Source organism: Lineus longissimus, chromosome 8 (genome assembly GCF_910592395.1).
Source record: "Lineus longissimus chromosome 8, tnLinLong1.2, whole genome shotgun sequence".
Taxonomy (NCBI): Eukaryota; Metazoa; Nemertea; class Pilidiophora; order Heteronemertea; family Lineidae; genus Lineus; species Lineus longissimus.
In genome coordinates, this window is record NC_088315.1 from 177,370 (window position 1) to 199,019 (window position 21,650).

Consider the following 21,650-nt stretch of genomic DNA (forward strand, 5'->3'; position numbering starts at 1 on the left):
TGTGGTGGCAGTACATCCTCAAGTCAGGCCATTCCAGGCAGTATCAAGGCTCGACAAGGCACGACAAGGCTTTTTGAGCATGTATGTGTTACCCGGTTAACTCAAACTGATTGATGTCAACTGAGCCTGCTCTGTGCCGCCTTCAACTCAACACGCAAATCTCCAACCAGATGGAAATTTCATTGGAAATTTCATCGGCTCAATGTTTCAATTGAAAACATGACTTAGATTATTTTTTGTGACATTATTTTTAAGGATGAGGCCCTTGGTGACGGGTATTGTAATGAACATGGATCTAATTCCTTGCTGGTGACAGTTCGAGATTGAATTCATTGGAATGTTAGCGGCGGGATGCACGATACGAATGATGGATTGGCTATAGGCTCCGGATGGATCAGGGCGGCGAGTTCATCGACTGGCTAGGTTCAGGATGGATCAGGGCGGCGAGTTCATCGACTGGGTCTCATCTCGTTTCCACTAGTCTATCGCGCAGAAGGAGCTAAAGTAGGGGGCACATAGAGGAAACCCTTTTTTCAGAAGATGAGGTTATTCATCTTGACATCGGATCCTGGCACCACCTCCCCCACCCCCCGCATGGCTGTTGATGGCATGAGGCTTGTGAATCACCACGTTCTTTCTCTTGAGCGGAAACTAACCACGGCGTTCATGCAGTAAACACCCTCCCACACTGCTGAGCCCGTAGTTCCCAACTGCACCACTCATACACGCACACAGATCCGGTCTCTCATGCTTGTATTGGGTAATGAATTGCCAGAGAAAGAACGAGAATAGCAATTTCTGCGTGAGAAACAACGCTGGTATGCGTATCATAAAAAGCCAATGTGACAAAAATATATTTAGTGAATGCATCTTAACCAATCTTTATCCAGCAACAGCGGTTCCCATATCAGAGTTTGAAGGAAATTACCATGCAGCCATTGTCCGTTCTTGGCCGTTCATCACGTGAGCGGCTTCCTTGTTAGTCTATCATTTATCATTGTGATAATCTCCCTCGCAAATCAACTATTTGGAGCTGAACAAGGCAGGTGTGTAACGGATGGGGTGAGGGCACCAGTCGAATTTAACAAGTCACGAATCAATGATTGCTGGGACGTAAAAAAGGCTAGGGTACTGCATGGAATAGAGGTTTCAGCAGTTGGGCGGATAGAAACTGCGATTGCCACTGAATGACCTATGAAATTATACTGAAGCAGTGTTTCTTCACAACCATATGCAATTGAAGTTATTCTTTTAAGAAAAACTCAAATCTCAGTGTTGGCCATTCAATCAAGACGATCAACCCGTGGTGAGAACACCTGTCTATCACAGGAGTTGAGAAGCCTTCTCGCTTTGTGCGACAGCATAACTAGTGAAGCGCTTCATTAAACAAGACGTGATCTATCATAGTAAAGTCGCTTACACCATTCAAGATAATGCGCCCCCGTCATCCATCAACATCAACATCATACCATCAGATCGGGATGAAAATGACGAATACTCCTGCCAGTTCCACATCGCCAACGCCACCTCATTACAAGTAGGGGTTTTGAAAGTCTTTTCTTCTACTTTTCTTTTCTGCTCAAAATGAACCAACAATCAGAATGTAGGAGATATGGGAGATGGCAGGCCAACGTTCCTTTTATGAAGTGGGAAGTCGATTCCATTCATCCCTACCATGCACAGTCAAGTATTCCATGGCATTTGCTCTGTCCCTCACAAGACGGCGTTGCAAGTGTCTTGCCTTTCCTTGATCGTAATTTTGCAGAGGAGACAACAGCCTAACACCACGTAGCCTTTCTCAAGTTTTTCACATTTATTTTTGCACGTGACGTCGTGTTATGGCGCTCAAATCAAGGTTTCCATCATCTACCGATTATCTTTCGACATAACTGGACCGGAAAAACATTTTGCAGTCTTGACACACTGAGTGAATTGGAGCAGGCCTACAATCTGCTGACCTTGTTAGATAGGAACAGGCCCCCGAATGAGCCGTTTCCCCGGATGTAACACAACATGAATCCCATTAAGAGACTACCAACAAACCCGGGTACCCGGCTGTGTAGGATAACGACAATGCTTCGAAGTTCTTTTGAAATGTGTCGGTGTAACGTTTTTTTCAGTGCTCCCCATACCTCGGTATTTCCATCTAATAGACAGCTAGGGAGACCGTTGTCACAGAGAGCAGCGTGCCTTAACAACGCGGTCAGCGGTCAGAAACGAACACAGTCGAAGACAAAACACCAATTCTTTGTGTAATGTGGCGATCTTCTTCAATGAGTCTGCCATCAGAATCTAATGCCAGCAATACTGCTAACGTCGTCATTCGTTCGTGATTGCGATGTTGTTGTTGCTGTGTTTTCGGGTAAATGACTGTTCTCCACTCTGAAAGGGCGCAGTAGTTTCCCAAACGCGAGTCGGAACTCTTGGCTTCTAAAAGCGTAGACAAGCGGGTTGAGCGCAGACGACAACAGCATCGAACTGTAACCAAAGTTGTCGAGAATAAACAATGTAGTGCTGAAACTATGGTTTTTCATGATAGCAATCGAGATACTTAAGCTCGTCCCCCAACAGATGATAAAGATGGCCATGATCAAGAACAACATTTTTGCCGCCTTCAGATCTTTCAGACTAGGTCTGTGACCATGGATATCCCGGGCTCCTTCCTGTTTCACGATCCTCACAAAATGTGACTTTGCAACCAGGAAAATGTAAACATAAATCCCGACTATGATGCACAATACTATAACCACAGCAACCATACCAGCTAAGGCAAAGACATTGTCGCTAACGTAAATAGGAAAACAGCCAACATGCTCGTCCCAGTCGTGGAGCCCACAGTAATGGAGCAATGTAAGTGCGATTAACAACACCACTATCCCCGCCTGCCCCCAGAGTACCCTTCTTTTTGTTATGATGCTTGGGTAGCGCAGTGGCCAGCGTATCGCAACCAGTCGGTCCAGGGCAACAAACAGGAGGTCTATGATGGACATACAGGCACCGAAGTTGATGACGGCGATGTTTATCAAGCAGGCATGTTTACTCCTGAACCCAACCATTGAATGGATGACAATCATGCCACAAATACAGCCAACTCCAATCAGAATATCTGCGGCCGCAAGACTAGCGAGCAGGTAGTTCGTCAAGGTCCTCCTGAGTTTGGGATGCCGACAGAAAGCTATAAGTACTAATCCATTTCCGAAGAATATGCACAAGATGAGAATACTCTTTATGGTTACCATCGTTACTGCAGCTGTTATGTCAGATTTGTTGAACTCGGCCCATAGCATCCCTGGAATCAAAACATCCGATGGATCAGAAGTTAGGGTAAGGATTGTTGTGTTCATAACCGTAATGAACTTGCATTTGACACGACAACAAAAGTTTTGCTTATACTTGCTTTTCACCCGTTCTATACGTCACCAGTCGCTGTGCTCTACATCACCAGCCGCTGTGCTATACGTCACCAACCGATGTGCGTTATGTCATCAATGGCTTTATAGCTTGTCCTTATCACCTGCCGGCGACAAGGTGCTCTGCATTCCTGAGCACCACGGAAACTCAATACATCACCACATCGACGGTATTTAGAGGCGTCATCCAACTTGTCATCTTCAAAGGTGGTACAGGTTAATTAAATCCACAATCATCTGTCATAGTGTGGCAGCCATATTGTGATTTCGTACTTGTCTCTGTTGATGCTCCATGTATTTCGTTTACGATACCAGTATTCGAAGAGTGAGCGTGATATAATTCACGATGTCCACAAAGCGATGCTACCCACAGTTGGATGTCAGGAAAAGTATCTCTGCAGGAAAAAAAGTCCTGTTTCTATTTCAAGCATAATAATAGTTTTCGTTATCGCTGGTTAAAGGTAGACGAATATCTAGCTGTATCGATAAAGAGCCTCTCCAACTTGCCCTGATCAAAGTGCTGCTCTCCTTACCAGTGACTTATCATTGTAGCAGTTTTCAATCATTCAAGGCTTGAGAAGTTTTTTGGAGTGGTGAACTTGTTCCAGAGTGCAGTGGCAGCGTTTGTAGAAGTCCGATCTCAATATTTTAGTTTTGATTAGCGAGGGACAAGGCGCTCTTATCAGGACAACCTTGTAGGCAGACACTCGTCCCTACCCTCAGTAATGATTGTGTGGATTTTTTAGACAAACTTCTCAAGGATTTAAAAGAGATTCTGAATGAAGCCAAATTTTAGCCTTAATAAACAACTAACTTTTATTAGTTTATCTCGTGTAGCTAAAGACAAGGTAAACACATGAAACTTTGGATAGGATGTTTACCCAGCTGTGGGATCCCGCACACCATGTTAACCAACAGCTATATTTCTATCGTATGTGCTGTGCAGGGTGCAAGTTAAGCAAGCCTTCAGCTTGGGATGAGGTTGTCCAACCTTGATGCGGTGATAACAGAACTGATTGCAAATATTGCTACAACCTGCTGGTTTCATGATGTGCTCTATCAGTGAAAGTGATCGGAACTGACGCCGATGACTAAAAGTATAACCGGAAATACCATCAGGGCAGTTCCTTGATAGATGTCACTAGTGCCTTTAACTTCACAATATGGCGGGAGTGTTCAGAACGAATCCTTTCACTTCACAATACGGCGGGAGTGTTCGGGACGAATCCTACGGATGCTGCCGCGTGTGGAAATTAAAGTCTTCAAAAAGGATCAAGCAGTGTTCGTTGTAATGCAGCTAACTCGTTGATGTTTACCATCCTGGGCAACTTGTGACCTTCGGTTGGACGTCAGAGGTCAAGTACAGGTTAAGATCATGGACTGGAACACAACTGCTGGCAGACTCCCGGCGTCCAAGGCGCCAAATGAAACCATCGATCCATGGTCAGCAGAGCACACGTCTGTAAGAGCAGTCTTCATAATACTTCTAACACTAGAATGTGCAGCAATGTTGTGCTTATTCTTCGGGAATACGTTAGTTATAGTCGCATTCTGTCGTTTTTCTAAAGTCCGCAAGACGATGACGAATTATTTCCTATTCGGTTTAGCCGTTGCAGACATTTCCTTTGGATTGGGCTCGATTTTTGGTGTTGTTGAAATTCACCTCGGGGTTTGGTACAACCACAAATATACCTGTCTGGTAAATGAAGCATTAACAGTCCTTTCTCTTCACATGACCGTGTTTAGTCTGTTCGGTGTGGCTGTCGACCGACTGATTGCAATAGCATGGCCGTTTTTCTACCCAGCCATCGTAACAGGAAAACGTGTCCTCGTCATCAATATTATAGCTTGGATTCTGTTCGCTGCTGTAGCTTCTTTGCCTCTTTTTGGAGTCAACAACTGGGACGCCGCCATTGGTTGTTTCCCGTTTTATGTTCTCAAAAAGAACTTTCTTATCGTCTCGGCTTCAAGCAGCTGTGTGTTATTGTGCATAACATTCGGAATATACGTTTATATCTTTCGTGTTGCAAAGTGTCACTTTGAGAGCATGGTGAAGGACGGGGTATACCGGAAAAGCAACGGACACAAACCGAGCCTTACCGACTTGAAAGCGGCGAAGATGCTGCTGGTGATAGTCGCCGTGTTTGTTGTGTGTTGGGGAACAGGTTTTTGTACCTTAGGCGTCGTTATCGGTCGACGGGTCAGCAAAACTACCTCCTTCATCCTAGAGTTTTTTACCCACATTTTACTTCTACTGTCATCCGCTCTCAACCCGCTTATCTACAGTTTAAAGAGCCACGAGTTCCGATTGGCGTTTCAAAAGCTTTTGAGGCGTGGCGGAGTGGTGAATGATCATGACCTGGATAGTACATGCACAACGAGAAGTTCCCAATCAGTAGTGGATGCGAACGTTGTCGTAAAGGATGACGCGAAATACTAAAGGCCGGTCACCAAATTCGTGTTTTACGCCGCGATTTATAATTAGTTAATCGGCATTGCGACTGTGTTTGCTCAGACCAACGATAAACAGTTAAACTATCAAATGCCGGTGAAAATCTGCCGTCAAATACCAAATCGTGGCAAGACACTCTAGGATGGAGTGAGGACTTCGAGATGAGACAACGCGAGAGGACACACTGGCCGGACAACTGGGTACGTCCGCGAAGACGAATTGTAACATTCTGTACGATACTGTTTTTACTATTGCTACAGCACCGATATATTGTACAATGCCGCCTTTGCTAATAAAATGTAATTGATATTTGAATTGGTTTGTTTTTGCCTTTCACAGATTTCCCAGAAAGAAATATAATGAGAATTGCTGCTTAGGCAAACCCTTTACTGCACCAGGACAACAGAAAGTCTTCGTTGAAAGAATGAACAAGTACTCTTGCAGTGGGATGTGTTTGCAAGGTCGGCCCTATTGTCTTCTGATGATTCAATCGGGTTGTTCTATGACCCGCTCATTGGACTTAGCTGCGATTGACGTTCATGGACTACGGGCACATTCCGAGATTTAGTCTCGGATCCTGGTCGGGTCCGCAACAGACGGAATCAGGCAATGCGGATGGACAAGAAGCCTACTGCTGCCATCTGAGAACTAACAAAATGAACGAAATGTCGAGAGCGAGAGAGGAATGAGATGTGACCAGGGAGTCTCCTCCATGAGGCCAAGACGGGACACCAACAGGTGTAGATGTTAATGCAATGCAATCAGATGTTTGTTTTCCAGATCTATAAACTATTACTAATAGATAAGCTTACTGCAAATATCCGGCAGTTAACATAATAATATATTCATTTTAAAGAAGGACGTTGAAATTTACGGGAAGGAGTCGTTGCAGGTCGGATAGACCTCTGTGAACTAAACACGACCATCAAGCGAGCGAATGATGGGGTCTGATAGCACCACTCCCATTTCTTTAACCGCCAATACAACCACAGGAGACCTCGTCGCTGGTATTGGTTGGTTTTGGTCGATCTCTGCACCTGGCACCATATCGGCTATCGTTTTAATAACAATCCAAACCATCTTGACGTTATGTGTGCTGTTCGGAAATGGATTAGTTGTAGTTGCTTTCTGGCGATTTAAAAGGCTGCGCATCTCCAAGACGAACTACTTTCTCTCCAGCCTCGCTGCCTGCGATCTTCTCTACGGTTTATCTGTTAGTTTTGGCCTTGCTGTAGTTTACTTGGATGTTCTGAGCAGGAATAAGTATGTGTGTCTTGTTCACAGTACTGCCACATCCATATGGATTGCAATGTCTGTGTTCAGTCTCTTCTGTATAGCTGTGGACCGTTTGATTGCAGTCGCGTGGCCGTTTCGCTATCCGAACATCGTAACAAGGAAAAGCGTGATTATCACCAAGGGAGTATTCTTCGTTCTCACCCTTGTGGTTTCTTCCCTCCCTATTTTTGGAGTCAACGAATGGCACAACATAGCCAGATGTATTCCTCCGCGTGTTTTATCGCCAGTTTATATCATCACATGTTCAATTTTTACGTGTCTTCTAATGTTCATCACGCTGGGGATCTACTTTTACATCTTTCGAATTGCGCAGTCACATTTTGCGAGGATAATCGATCAGGAAGGAACGCGTGACGCCAATGGATACCATCGACCCAGTCTCAAAGATCTTAAGGCGGCCAAAATGTTGTTGTTGGTTGTGATCATTTTCATCGTCTGCTGGGGGACGAGTTTTTGTTTAATGGCCGTCATTATCAGTAACCATGGTTACAGCCTTAGTATTTTCATCATGGAACACTTTGGTTACTGTTCGATTCTTCTGTCGTCTGCTCTTAACCCGCTTGTTTACGATTTTAGAAGTGACGAGTTCCGATGGGCGTTTGGGAAACTTTTGAGACGCCACTCAGTCGCGGTGGATGCACCTGAAAGGTAAACATGACCGAACCGATTCGATCCAGTGATTCTTGTACTCGTTAAACCATAATATTCTGTGAAACCACTGTTTAAAACAATGGTTCAACATCATTTATATGACGTCAGCATTTTCACAGAATATTTTCACTAAAATAGATCTAAACGATGTTAGTATCTTCTACCATACTACGCAGAAAACAGAGCGTTTGCCAGTAAATTAGCGTAAAAACTCAGGAATATGCCGATATCCAATTACTCTGTTTCAAACCCGCAGTTTTATCATGTACTATCGAACGTATTCATGTCGGTTGTGCCACAGACTGCTGAACTGACGCTAAGTCCTTTGTTTTGAAATCTACCATCTCGACGAGTTACCAACACAATATTAAAAACTACCATGACGTCCGTTGTCATGGATGGTTCGACTCTTCGCAGTTCAAGCCCTTTAACAACGTTGATATGTTTAAACACCTTCCCAATGGTACTTCAGACGCATTTTCGCTGCTTCATGATTCAAGTTGTCACCATAGCTCCGTGTGTTGAAGTTGGCTGACATGAAACGATTCCATCGATTCTCACCGATGACGTTTTAATTCCAGGATAGCGGAGCATCAATGGTGTAACAGTGTGTGTGAACACGTGCACTGATTCTATTATAGATTTTACCGAAACTTTGTAGTTGGTTACTGTAACCTATCAATTTTTAAAGAGACAAGGCAGCACAAGTTGCAGAGTTGTTCCAGGAAGTATTGTTTTAGCAATTTAGGTTGGAAAGACGACAGTGGAGTTACACTTTAGCAAACCAAACAATTTTACCAGTCGCTTCCAGTTTACGGCAGGACAACACGTTTATGTTTGGATCTCGAATAAGGATGGAGAAACCACCATTCTGGATTCGTGTTTGCAAATGTTGCCGGCCGTCACAGACGCAGGTGAGTTTGTCAATACAAATTCACACTACGGTGATGATGTGAAACATGGCCTTTTAACTACACATGTCGCACACATCATTGTGTCCCTTGTACGCAAGGTATGTCCGTCACAACATGGTCAACTTAATAAATGTCTGTCCTCTTCTTTCAGATGCGCAGCATTTCCATCTCGCTGCCATACAACTGGTTACACCTAAAGCTTTGCTTTCTCCTCGTACCATCGGTCATCATGTACATGCTGCTCTTCGCGAGGTTAGAAATCTGGAGCACAACCAACAAGGGACACGGCGTGGTCCCCCTCATCAGGAACAAGAGGGGCAACATCATCCCGCATAGACTACATCAACTCTACAAGGACGAAAACATTCCCAAGGATTACCAACGGTTTATAAAATCGTGGATTAAACATCATCCAAAATGGGAATATTGGTTCTGGTCGGATCAGGACGCCCGGCGTCTCATTATGGACTACTATCCGGAACATCTAGTCATGTATGACTCCTATTCGAACAATTTATTGAGATCGGACGCAGCGCGTTATTTCATCCTTTATCACTACGGGGGAGTCTACGCCGACATGGATATGGAAGCATTACGACCAATTGACAAATACTTATCCAACTATACTTGTGTCCTGAGCCAGGAACCAAGTTTTCAAAGTGCCCTTCTCTTCAATAAAGTTACCATAGCAATGAATGCGTGGATGGCATGCGCAAAATATCACGATTTTATGGATTATGTCATCCGGTCTCTTTCGAAGTTTGCGAAGCCCACGAAACACATTTCAGAGGCGGTTAAGATGACTGGTCCTCTGATGCTACAGGAATCCCTTGAGAAATTTAGGAATAAGACAGGCTGTAACAGGAATAATAGCACATGCTCAGTGACTGTCGCTCCTTCTAAACTGTTCATGCCAACCTGGGACCAAGGACGCACAGCGGAGTATAAGAGGTGGTGTAAGAATAAGAAAAAACTACCAAAAATAAAGCAAGACGCCTGCAAGGAATTAGAGGCGTTGAATTTCATAAATGTGATTTCATGTGCTGCGTATGCTAATCATAAATTCATGCACATTGGTTATAAAAATGGTGGCCACAAAAGCGGCGCTGACTCCATGTACATTTCAACCATCGTCCCGCAAGTATTTCGCTATTCAGGCAAGCGGATGGTACCGAGGAACTGATCCAAGCAGAACGTAGGCTTTCTTTCATTATTCCTCAGTTTTGTATTGGTTGTTTCTGGTCTATTGTGTCACTAAGACTGCCTCAGACGTCTAGTAGATTGAGTATAGAGCCGTCGGATTGGGATACAAGGGTACATACAACGTATCCCGCGACGATGTCACATCCCTCCGTCTCGTCGGAGGCGCAAACATCGAAAGTGGTCATACCCCCTTGGAGATTCGAAATAGGTATGTTCGTCCTTGGTCTTCGGACAACGGTCTCTCAATGGTCTCACAAGGCATCCTCACCCCAAGACTTTGGACAGTGGCCAAATATAATGAAGAGCCATTGTTCTTGGTCTCACGGTCGTATCGGGATCGCATGTAGAACGTGGCAAGCCATAGCTGACGATAGTACTGGTTAGGGCTATTTCACACGATGACATCGTATGACCACAGACTATGGTGCTGTTGTCCTTATTAAGTCACGGTCAACACTGTTGTCGTGATCTGTGTGGATGGGACAGACGAATCAGTCTTTCATCCTTCAGTCCTGTGTCCGGTTTTGTGATTGTAATAAATCAATTATATTCATATAATCTCGCCACGTTCACTCAAACAATTCTGTAAAATGATTGTGACTGAGGAGTTGTCGATGAGGAGCCTGTTTTTGAGGAGCATGTCTGAAAGCCATGGTTGCAACAGGAAAGGACACTTTTTCCAGAGGGAACATTTAAAACCGCTACACCAGTATGCAGGATTAGGTCGATTGTCAAATGGCTTCTTTGTTCGGACTTACGATTCAGTCACGCCACGGTTTTGGTTACCCAATCTGTTTACACACTTGCCAATCAATAGAGGCAACTATGTACACTCTGTACTTAGAAAGTTCACAATCAATACTTTGACAATGCTGACGGCCATAGTTTCGAGGTGTAAGCTTACTTGGGCCAAGAGCACTTGTCCCCCCATTTGCGCAAGACGAGAGTATGTTCCTATCATATAAGCGGGTCAAGTTGGTTTAGGGTTATGTTTATATAGTGGGTGGGTGGACAGATCTTCTGCTGTACTCATAATCATCACCCAAAACACCCTTTTTTCTGTTTATTTTATCCATTCCTTTGCACTGCACACCACATCCAGACCGCCAAACAGCAGTCAGATTCGTGTCATAATAAACTTCTTTGTTCCCAGGACATTCTATCCGAGAGTATTTTAAACATTTAAACTTCTACATCTATCAACCAAAACAAGATGAATTGTTGGTTATCTTGGGGTACTTTTAACACGTACAATGCCGGCCCCGGGAAAGAATTGCCCTCACCTTTGATAGCCTTCTAGATCACGGACATTTTCATAAGGAATGACCTTTAACAAAACTTCTCAACTTGGTAGAAAAACCGACACTGATGTGACAGTATTACGACCATTGTAGAAATGGTGTCAAGAGAATCTCAAGAATTATCAAGAGAGCCACAACAACCACACCAGGCTTGAGGACGCATTGTCAATCAATTGACCCAAGACAAATTCAGTCAAGTGACTTTCTGATGCATATACTTCCCTGTGTAAACACTACAGAAACTACCCATATCCAGGTTCGAGACATTGTCCCGACACAGCAACACATCACCACTATAGACAATGTCACAAACATGAAAGCAATATTGGTTGAACTCCCGCTTATCTGAGACTGGGACAATGGCACAACTATTTGAGACACCAACTTCATCAACAATCAGTTCAACCCTTTCAAAAATATATGGGACATCAATATCGCCGGAGACAATGGCACAATCACCAGTGACAACTACAATACCGGTATGTACTTGAACACAGACACATTGGGGGGGGGGGGGGGGCATATTTACAGTCCAACCGTTCTGGCAATACCTTTGGTATGTCATCATTGCAAACGACAATGTCACACTCACAGGACCTCCAATTCGGAGCATCCTTGGACACGTCTCACAGAGGTCGACATTGGATGATATGAACAAAGACTAGTAAATGCTTGGACTCCAGTTTTGTAGAGGAATGCCTAGTGCACATGTAAAAGTATGTGAAAATTCTAGTACAAGCATTTGGTAGTATTTATTCCTCACCAATCACCAATTATCACAGACATATGACACAATTCAATATTGTCCTTGGCAGGGACAGCACGGTTGTGACATTGCCACCGACTTGGTATTTTAGTACACAGTCTCATATGGAAATCACAGATGTCGAAAAAAGTTAAACAAAGACGTCAGTATTTTCTACTAAAAACAACTTTATGGATGCCCAGCTCTTGTAGGACCAGGAGAACAATAACAACAAAACTAATTCAGAATATGAATTTGTCAGAACAATACAATATTTTGGCACAATTGAATAGCTGATGTACAATCTACATGTATATCAAATGCATTGACGACAGAAGTATCTGTCATAGGCAGGTTTCAGCGTTTGCTTTCAAACCATGATTGGTTTTGTTGCAATACTGGATCGTCTTCTCTTGGGCCGTACCTCTTGTTCCTGGCTGTCACTTACATCAAATTCATGACTCTGAAATAGGAAAGAATAGTGATAATCACCTTTGTAGAGAAGTGAATGAAATAAATACATGTATAAACATATTGACATTCTCAAGGGAAAAGAACACCCTAAACATTCAATATTGCTGCAGTCAATGTCAAACATGGCTTGTCAGCAATCCATACAGGCCTATGTGGGAGCATGTGAAATCATGCAATAATAGACAAACCTCCATGAGAAGAAAGCAAAGGCAATGGCACTGAGCTTGACGGTAATGCACACAGGAAGGGACACACAGTCAAACATGCAGCTCTCTAAACATTGTCAACTTCAAATGTTACCTGATCAACCTGCGACACGGCCCTCTTCCTTCCACGTAATTTGTTTGGCTGAATTGGAAACCAGAAGAAATCAGCCAATATCAAACACAAGTCTGAGTTACTGTCGATTACTGAATATAAAATGTATGAAAGGGCATTTTTTTGCCAGTGGTCAACATTGAGCAGACAAGAAAAAGCACCAGTCAAGCTGTCAGAAAGTTTGGATTTCCAAACAGTAAACGTACATGATCACAGTAAATGTCCATTACATGATCACAGGAAGTTCACTGACTATCAATAAATGCCAAGCAATACAATCAGCTTGGATTGATGAAAAAGTTCAGAAAACAAGAAGGAGAGAGCGCAGCACAATGGGCTGCACTGCATATCTACATATACTGACAGTACACACAATGGGCTGCACTGCATATCTACTGATAGTACACACAATTGGGTGCACTGCATATCTACTGATAGTACACACAATTGGGTGCACTGCATATCTACATGTACTGAAAGTACACACAATTGGGTGCACTGCATATCTACTGATAGTACACACAATTGGGTGCACTGCATATCTACTGATAGTACACACAATGGGGTGCACTGCATATCTACTGATAGTACACACAATGAGGTGCACTGCATATCTACTGATAGTACACACAATGGGGTGCACTGCATATCTACATGTACTAACAGTACACACAATTGGGTGCACTGCATATCTACTGATAGTACACACAATGGGGTGCACTGCATATCTACTGATAGTACACACAATTGGGTGCACTGCATATCTACTGATAGTACACACAATGGGGTGCACTGCATATCTACATGTACTAACAGTACACCGAAGTGTGTTTACCTTCTCGATTTCAGTAGTTTTTACCATTTCCTTTTCCACTATTTCTACTTGCACCGTCTCCCCTTGCTCCATCTCTTGTGGTTTGTCCACCATGTTCTGTTTCTTGCCTTTCTTTCTGCGGCCGCTCAGGTTGATGCTCTCAGTCTTGGAGGCAAGTTTCTCGATCTGAAATAATCCGGTAGTAACGTCAATCATTGTTACTTAACTTTGGGATCAGAATGCACTCGGCAGTCCCAGTGATGTCGACCCACAATGGCAATAACATTACAACTATCATCATCACCATCATTCAGGTGTCAAGATTTGGGCCTTTGCCACACCTGACAAGCCAAGGGGGGGGGCAATCATGAACTGATCTGATGTTGTTGCCAACAATACCCTATAACATGGGGGGGGGGGGATTCTTTAGTAATCAACAGGACATGTACAATGCAAGCAAGCCCTGCTATTAGGGCCGATTCCCAACACACAGTTTGTACCACAAAAACTGTATACACTGACTCCATAGGTATTTACTAACTAATAGGTATTTACAATTATCAACTACTACTGTGGCTTGGCACAACTCCTTGTCAGTTTCATAAATGCTCACTTTGGGGTTCACAATGGGGTAATTCCTCAAAAATATATCATAATCAGCTTACCTCATCTACAGGCTGCGACGGCTGACTGCTGGTCTGAGTAAGCTGTTCTTGGATCTGGGCATTGATAGGGTTCACCAGCTCTTCATCAACAACTGCCTCTTGCCCTTCTGGGGCACTGGTATCATTCAAGGACTTGCCAAAATACTTCTTGATGCCAGCCTGCAGCTTCTCAGTCTGTACAACTTTACCCAGTCTAAGCAAAAAGAGGTACAAAACTTTTCCGTTACATCACACAAGAGATTAAATGATGGTGACTGTTGCTATAAGAAGGGTGAACTTATTCCTGACAGTATGAGTCCTAAGCACATCATATCACTGTTTGTTGAACTCACCTTTTTCCCTTTCCTGGTACTTTCAAGAAGCCTTCCTTCTCCAACCTATGGATTAATCCCGAGGCAACAGTCATCTCCACACCGAGTCGCCTGGCAAAGTTGACCACCACAATCCTGCTAATCTCTGTACAGGCAAGGATGGCTCGTCTCCACAGACAAGTGCCCTGAAACATGCATAGAGACACCCATACAGAAAGCATGAAGAGGACCAGTAGGCCTATCAAGTGTTCTTAACCACAAGGAGGGCTCATCTCCATTGAACATGAGCCCTGAAACATGCAATAGAGACACTCATACAGAAAGCATGAAGAGGACCAGTAGGCCTATCAAGTGTTCTTAACCACAAGGAGGGCTCATCTCCATTGAACATGAGCCCTGAAACATGCAATAGAGACACTCATACAGAAAGCATGAAGAGGACCAGTAGGCCTATCAAGTGTTCTTAACCACAAGGAGGTCTCATCTCCATTGAACATGAGCCCTGAAACATGCATAGAGACACTCATACAGAAAGCATGAAGAGGACCAGTAGGCCTATCAAGTGTTCTTAACCACAAGGAGGGCTCATCTCCATTGAACATGAGCCCTGAAACATGCATAGAGACACTCCTACAGAAAGCATGAAGAGGACCAGTAGGCCTATCAAGTGTTCTTAACCACAAGGAGGGCTCATCTCCATTGAACATGAGCCCTGAAACATGCAATAGAGACACCCATACAGAAAGCATGAAGAGGACCAGTAGGCCTATAAATTAAGTGTTCTCAACAGGCCCGATGGACTCGTGGTCCGTTCCCTGGAACAGTATGCATATAGGGATCAGTAGGCCTACCCAAAGTGTTCTCAACACGTATAGAGAGATCGCCTTCTCACGCCCTGAAACATGCAATGAAGACACTCATAGAGTATGCATGAAAAGGACCAGTAGGCCTACTTATCTGTTCAAAACACTAAATTACACTACACATAGTGATAGCTACATGTATCTGGTCATTTGAGTTTCCCCACGCCAGAATCTAAAACCAAAATGTCTTTGAAACAAAGTGGTTTTATCGAGTCATTTCGATGTAGTAACTGCCACTAGCTTTTGACCTTATTAACCTGAATGACAACAGGAGATTTTCCAGTGAGATATGGATCAGTGCACTTCATTTCTTCTTTCTGTAATGAAAAAGGAAAGTTATCAATAAATGTGAGGAAACAAGTCTAAGTGTTAGGATTAAGATCAAAGATTAAACACAAATTTCATTCCCGGTCAAATTATCAGGTTCAGCCTATGATAGACGAGCACCCTCTTTGACTTACCACTGCACAGCTATACAGGAGAGACTTACCACTGCACAGCTATCACAGATGTGTGTCTCGGGTGCCTCAGCTTCACAGAGGACTTTGAAGCAGACACCATGTTGCCAATACTTGCAGATAGCACACAGGACCATCAGGCCATCGTCCTGAAATCAGCAATGTAGTTGGCCTAACTTTTATATGGGTTGTTCTTACCAGTTGGCTTGCCCTGCTGCCCTGCATGTTGAATAGGGCAGGATGGGGAACACTGGGAGGCTCTGTGACAGACGGCTAAGCAGGAGCTTCAATGGCTTCTCCTGCAGGACAGGACAATGTCACAACCTCAAATTGTTCTTCACTGAATTGAGACTTCAATTAGCACAGCTGGGAAGGGACAGAGAAAGCGGGGGCCCCATTTAAAGCGAGCGATGCGCTGAGCACGCATAGACACTGACTTTTTAAAGGCTAGCCATGTCGATGAAAGTGATCATGAGTCTTGAGAAGCTGCCGTGTTGTGAGAAAGTGGACAGTCGACCTTGAATCTGGCTTAACTAATATACTAGTGAGTGATCAGGCTATGATCAGTATTGGTTGTTACCTCATTACAGCCACATGGGCAGCATACACCCTGTTCCTCGCCGTCGTCAACCTGTGATCTCTGAGACTCTGATCCTGTGGTATCAACTCCTGGTGCTGGAAGGAACCATGAACAAAATGATATGAAATCCTAGGCACTAACTATAATCAATGAACTGAGGAAGAAAACGCCTAGCAGCATTTGAGGTAACTCAAACAAGTGATTTGGATCATAGATTGAGCTGACAGAAAACATTGCCTTGCAAGCAACATTCTGTTCTAAAAGTGTGTGTTATATTTAGCAAATTTTACTCACAGGGTTTTGCCGGACTCATCATGGTCTCTGGAATGTCATCACAGGTTTCTGGCTGCTTCGCTGAACTAGGATACCGGTCTCTTTCATCTTGAGCCTTGAAAGGAAATTGATTGATACACAATGTACAACAGTTGAACAATAACTGTATTTGATATGACTGAGGGGTGACGTACCATGCTGTCATCTTGATCAAACGCCATATCATTGATGAGTTGTTCAGCTTCTTCGTCATCTTCCTTCAACTCAAACTGTTTGCTGTCTGTCTTGATACGTAACTTCACACTGAAAGTGAAACAGAAATTACAATATTCAAGACAAAAACTTCCAGCAGGCAAAACAAGACATTCAAAACAGTTAGAAACCAGAGATATCATAGCAACTTCCGGCCCAAATTAGACCTATTTATTATGTACCCAAACACAGACCAATGCCATTTTACAACACGGGAATGACGACAAAGAGCCACAATGCACGGTGCACTCCAGACAAGAAATCTGGCCAAATCATGTCAACCTACATACATGTACATTAGCCACAATGCACAAAGCAGTCAATCAAGAAATCTGGCCAAATCATGTCAACCTACTGGCCTGACTGTCTTAGTTGTGAACACAAAGAAGAAGATCCAAGTACTTACGTGTGGAATGGCTATAAGAGAAAAAGACAGAAAGAATCAGTAAATGGTCTGAAAATGGCTGTGTTTTTATCTATCACCTGTGCTCAGGGCCAGGGGGTCAGGCAACTTGTATTCTGGAAGACGTTGTCAAGGCTGTTTCTATGCTGTCTCCTTCACTGTTATTAGTGAGAGCAGTTGTGACTGACCTGGGCAAGTGTAACATTGCTCAAAGTTTATGTCTGATCGGTGTTAAGGAAAACTATCATAGGATTCGAAATGCAGCTAATCAGACATTTTGGTCAAAGGTAGAGAGAACAATGGGTAGCTGAGCAGCACCCTACCACACAACTTTTAAAAAGAAAAATCTCTAGTTAAAGCACATAGCCTTTGGCTCACTACTTCAATTCTCTAATATAACACCACACGAAAAAACCCAAATGAGCCTACTCACAGTCGATACATCTCCCACCCTGATGTTCATCGGTTCGTCTTCAAAGGTGAAGTAATCAGAATCAGCTGACTGGAAACCTGGTGGTTCATAATCCTCTGGTGTAACTGAAAATAAAAAACAAAAATACAAGTTGCTTATTCAGGAAATGCATATCACTTGCTATCATCCAGAATATGGAAGTGGAACATTATCCAGGGTAAGCCTCTGTGTCTTGTCTTCACAAGCACCTGTCTCGTCAGTTGCTCGACCGTCAGTGTGTGAATGATGTTTCTTGTATAACATAAATCTTGTGAACAAATTTTGGAGTAAGTTATACCTCCTCCAAAGACATACCCAGTCCTGAAGGACCAGCAGACATCTTAATTTTGAGTGTGGCAAGGTTGAGATTTAGAGATTAATCCGTCAATAGTGTACACTATACTTACTATCGTCATAGTAGAGCAGTTTCATTGTCATCATGACATCATCAGGGAGAGACTTCAACGTCTGTGTGAGAACAACAATTGTCCTCAGCAGCCTAATGGTGGCCTTCTTCGTCTCAGCTGCTGAATGGGCGCTGGATATCTTCTTGTTGTTCCGATAGATGTCAATCCCCTCGTTGTTGAAGGAGAACTTGAATGTGTAAGACTCAATGACAGTCTGCAAGAGACGGCTTATCAATTAGACTAGGTGTGCTGAGGACCCGAGGATTTGGGAGGAAATTGCATGATGTTTCCAAGATATTAGTGGTTGGTTAACTTATTGTTTTAATACCATATATAATCATTGAGTACTGGACTTGACCATACATGAATGTGCGAAGGTGAAATAGAGGGATACTTACGTCAGGATCTTCTGGGTCAAGATAGATCCCAATTATCAGCATCCGCAACTGGAAACAGAGATTGTAAAAGTGAGAGTGAGAATTGTGATAGAAAGACTATAGAAGCATTTATATACATAAACTCCTTCAATCAACAACCCAGGCATTCATGCAGTGATGGTAAAAACTTACAAATTTCTTGTCCAAAGCATCAAAACATCCTTTGACCCACTTGATGACCTGACAGGCTCCAGGACAGGTGCTGTCATCACGGAGAATTTTTAAGTTTAGATCTACAAAGGAAAAAAGAACATGTTTGAATGGATGTCTGAGTATTCTGATATGGAAGGCTGGTGAGTCAGCCTACCATTAAGTGACATAGGGATAGGTATTAACAGGATTTTAAGAGGTCAATTTCAAAGATTTTCCTCTAAGGACAAGCGAGAGAGGTGGTCTTCACATCCTCTTGCTATGCGTGAGAAAACAAAGATACCAGGCCTAGGTCTAAAATGAAACACAAGAAAGGCTAATCTGAAAAGAGATAAACAAGTTAGAAGACCGCTTTAGGATACCAACTTGTAAAACCACATGCAACATGAACTGAACTGCATTATTTATTGAGAGGCACCAAATATATGTAGATCACACGTCAAACCAAGTACATTGTGAAAAGTAAAGACATAAAGATCACTTCACTTGTATTTCACAAGGTTTTGTCAACACACTTGATAATGAAGAGCTGAAAACACTCACCCTCCAGACACCTATCACCAAAAGCATGCTCAGGGAATATGGCCCGAAGGTATGTTACATTCGATACAGCCACAGCCAGTAACTTCTTCACAAACAGACACGACTGGGTCTCAGTAACTTGCTCCGTTGGAAAGATGTTGGACCACTGGAAGAAATAAGGTCAAGGATATATTCCAAATCAGAGTGTCACAACTAGAAAGTGGCACAGCCTCCTATCTCCTCAGTTAAGAGGATTTGTAGCCTAAAGCAGCCACGATTAGAGTTGAACTGTGGAACAAAGGGAACGATTAGAGTTGAAGTTTACTTTGTTAAAGTCATGGTAAAGACAATGACAGAAACACAGGACCGTCTGGACATCCTTGACCACCACAATCACGTCCTGATGAATCTGTCAAATCTTGGAGGACATCCTAACTTACTGTTCCGACTTTTTCCAGTGGTCTAGTGCAGGTTGCAGTGGCCATCTCACACAATCACCTGGAAATATTCAGCAATTTGTTTTATTTTTTATCAAAAACTAATAAAACATTAGCGGTAAAAACCCCACAAAACCCATGAAATGACAATGATGAATATGAGTGATTGTGATTCAACTCATGCAAAAGAAGAATCATATTGGTGACAATGGACATGTCCAGTTGGGTGACAAGTCTCCTTACTTTCAGTCACAATCCTACTGGCACATGACATTAGCTGACCAGCCTGGCCGTACAAATATGGCACATCCTACTGCATGCTACCAATGGGCTCCCAGTCTCATCCTGCCCTGACCCTATATCACCAATAGAATTATGTCATTTTTTGGTGGGTACATCTCACCGTCATCTGTGCCTTGATCCCTACTTTTAAGAGTTAAGACCTACATCACTAGGACTAGCCTACTCCTACTCCTAAGTCTACCAATACCATGCAGGTCTGGGTTTTGCCAGGCTTACAGTTACAACAGAACGATCAAACCATGCGAACTTCAAAGACCGACAGAGTCAGAGACAGAGTGGGAGTCAGTGTTTTCATGGTTTTGGTCGTTCCTAAATCCCACTTTATCATCATCTGTTGTGAAATGTAACAATATATAGGCCTAGGCCTGCAGCTAAGCAGCTATGTAACAATTAGGCCTACAGCTACAGCTAAGCCTATATAGGCCGACATAAACAGACTACAGGACAGTCACGAGTAAGTCAAACCCTAAACAGTAAACTGCAATGCATGAATGGGATGGCGGACATAAGGCCTATCAATTCATGCATGATTGGTTCAATCAAACACATGAACAGACAAGGAGACAAAATCCGCATTTTCACCTTTTCAAAAACCACAAAAATGATACAATAGGTGGTCTACAACGACCTGTTACCTAATATATTAAAGGCCGTATGTCAACAATTAAAAGGAATGGATTATGCGTGTGAAGATAGGACAACACTGCAACATGAAGAGAAATAAATCTGACAGCACAGCGCACGTGCGATTGAAAGCAGACGACGTGTGACGTCACAACATGGCGGCCAGATTTTTACCAGAGGTCTCGTTAGGGAGTTTTTCCCAAATGTACGTGGTGATGACGTGCCCCATTAACAGGACGTAACATCTATTTTAAAATGCGTTTCCGAAGATTATACATTTCTTCCTGAATAATTCTTACGGTGACCATTCTCCCGTGAAAGACAGTTGCTTACGCTACACAAAAATCAAAAAAAATCGAGGGTCAACCATTGAACTTTTGAGATATATTGAATTTTGCACCAATCAGCGAAAAACGCACCAACTGGCATTTCAAGAAGGGGCCGACGTACATCCCAAGTTCAGTGTACGTATACGTCGGCAACAACAGTAAAATGCGTAGTTTCTTGTTAGCCGCCTATTAAGTACTGCTCTAGGTTCAGAAACTCCAAAAAAACATGTCTTTGCCAAAACAACTGCTAAATTAACACTGGTGTACTACTGTGAGGACCAAGAAATCAATGATCTTTTAGGAACTACGGTTAGCCGCGCATGAGTACAAAAAAGGTCCCTAATGAGACCAGTAAAATAATCGTTTTAAGCAAATACAAGGAACCAATATATTATATATTGAGACCCCCAATATATATCTAAACTTCCATAGGCACAACACCTAGTTTTATGTCATCTAAAACATCTAATTTGTTTTTTGACGAAAAATTTAAAGTGAAACCGGAAATGAAGACTTGTCTGTTGTGGTTGTTTCGCTCCCTGACCTTTTCGCCCCCAGTCGTTTCGCTCCAAATCGAAGTCGTACCGGATATCCTTGGCTGCGTACA

The 21,650-nt window shown here is 43.1% G+C and overlaps 3 protein-coding genes across 6 annotated transcripts; 1 reads left to right on the forward strand and 2 right to left on the reverse strand.

Moving 5' to 3' along the window:
• Positions 1 to 1,216: 1,216 nt before the first annotated feature.
• LOC135492628 (beta-2 adrenergic receptor-like) lies at positions 1,217 to 3,775 on the reverse strand. Its single transcript, XM_064779187.1, has one exon. The coding sequence runs from the start codon at positions 3,342 to 3,344 to the stop codon at positions 2,286 to 2,288; it is 1,059 nt and encodes a 352-aa protein (XP_064635257.1). The 5' UTR covers positions 3,345 to 3,775; the 3' UTR covers positions 1,217 to 2,285.
• A 2,956-nt stretch (positions 3,776 to 6,731) lies between these two features.
• On the forward strand, positions 6,732 to 11,116 carry LOC135492392 (octopamine receptor 1-like). Of its 3 annotated transcripts, XR_010448070.1 has the most exons (3): positions 6,732 to 7,806; positions 8,391 to 8,723; positions 8,875 to 9,584. XR_010448070.1 is itself a non-coding variant. In XM_064778848.1 (2 exons), the coding sequence occupies exons 1-2, from the start codon at positions 6,800 to 6,802 to the stop codon at positions 8,918 to 8,920; spliced, it is 1,053 nt and encodes a 350-aa protein (XP_064634918.1). In that variant the 5' UTR covers positions 6,732 to 6,799; the 3' UTR covers positions 8,921 to 9,584. The 3 variants fall into 3 exon arrangements, 2 of the variants coding, with proteins under 2 accessions (XP_064634918.1, XP_064634917.1); XM_064778848.1 differs by lacking the exon at positions 8,391 to 8,723; XM_064778847.1 differs by lacking the exon at positions 6,732 to 7,806 and having other exon boundaries at positions 8,122 to 8,723; positions 8,875 to 11,116.
• A 1,031-nt stretch (positions 11,117 to 12,147) lies between these two features.
• On the reverse strand, positions 12,148 to 21,028 carry LOC135492051 (HORMA domain-containing protein 1-like). Of its 2 annotated transcripts, none has more exons than XM_064778170.1 (18): positions 21,014 to 21,028; positions 19,791 to 19,848; positions 19,372 to 19,516; positions 18,811 to 18,911; positions 18,640 to 18,687; positions 18,242 to 18,455; positions 17,817 to 17,920; positions 17,387 to 17,397; positions 16,923 to 17,031; positions 16,750 to 16,843; positions 16,456 to 16,550; positions 15,908 to 16,024; positions 15,675 to 15,734; positions 14,576 to 14,739; positions 14,244 to 14,436; positions 13,600 to 13,764; positions 12,747 to 12,794; positions 12,148 to 12,435 (listed from the first exon to the last, which is right to left on the reverse strand). In XM_064778170.1, the coding sequence occupies exons 2-18, from the start codon at positions 19,833 to 19,835 to the stop codon at positions 12,343 to 12,345; spliced, it is 1,806 nt and encodes a 601-aa protein (XP_064634240.1). In that variant the 5' UTR covers positions 19,836 to 19,848; positions 21,014 to 21,028; the 3' UTR covers positions 12,148 to 12,342. The 2 variants fall into 2 exon arrangements, with proteins under 2 accessions (XP_064634240.1, XP_064634241.1); XM_064778171.1 differs by lacking the exon at positions 21,014 to 21,028 and adding an exon at positions 20,726 to 20,807.
• Between the last annotated feature and the right edge of the window lie 622 nt (positions 21,029 to 21,650).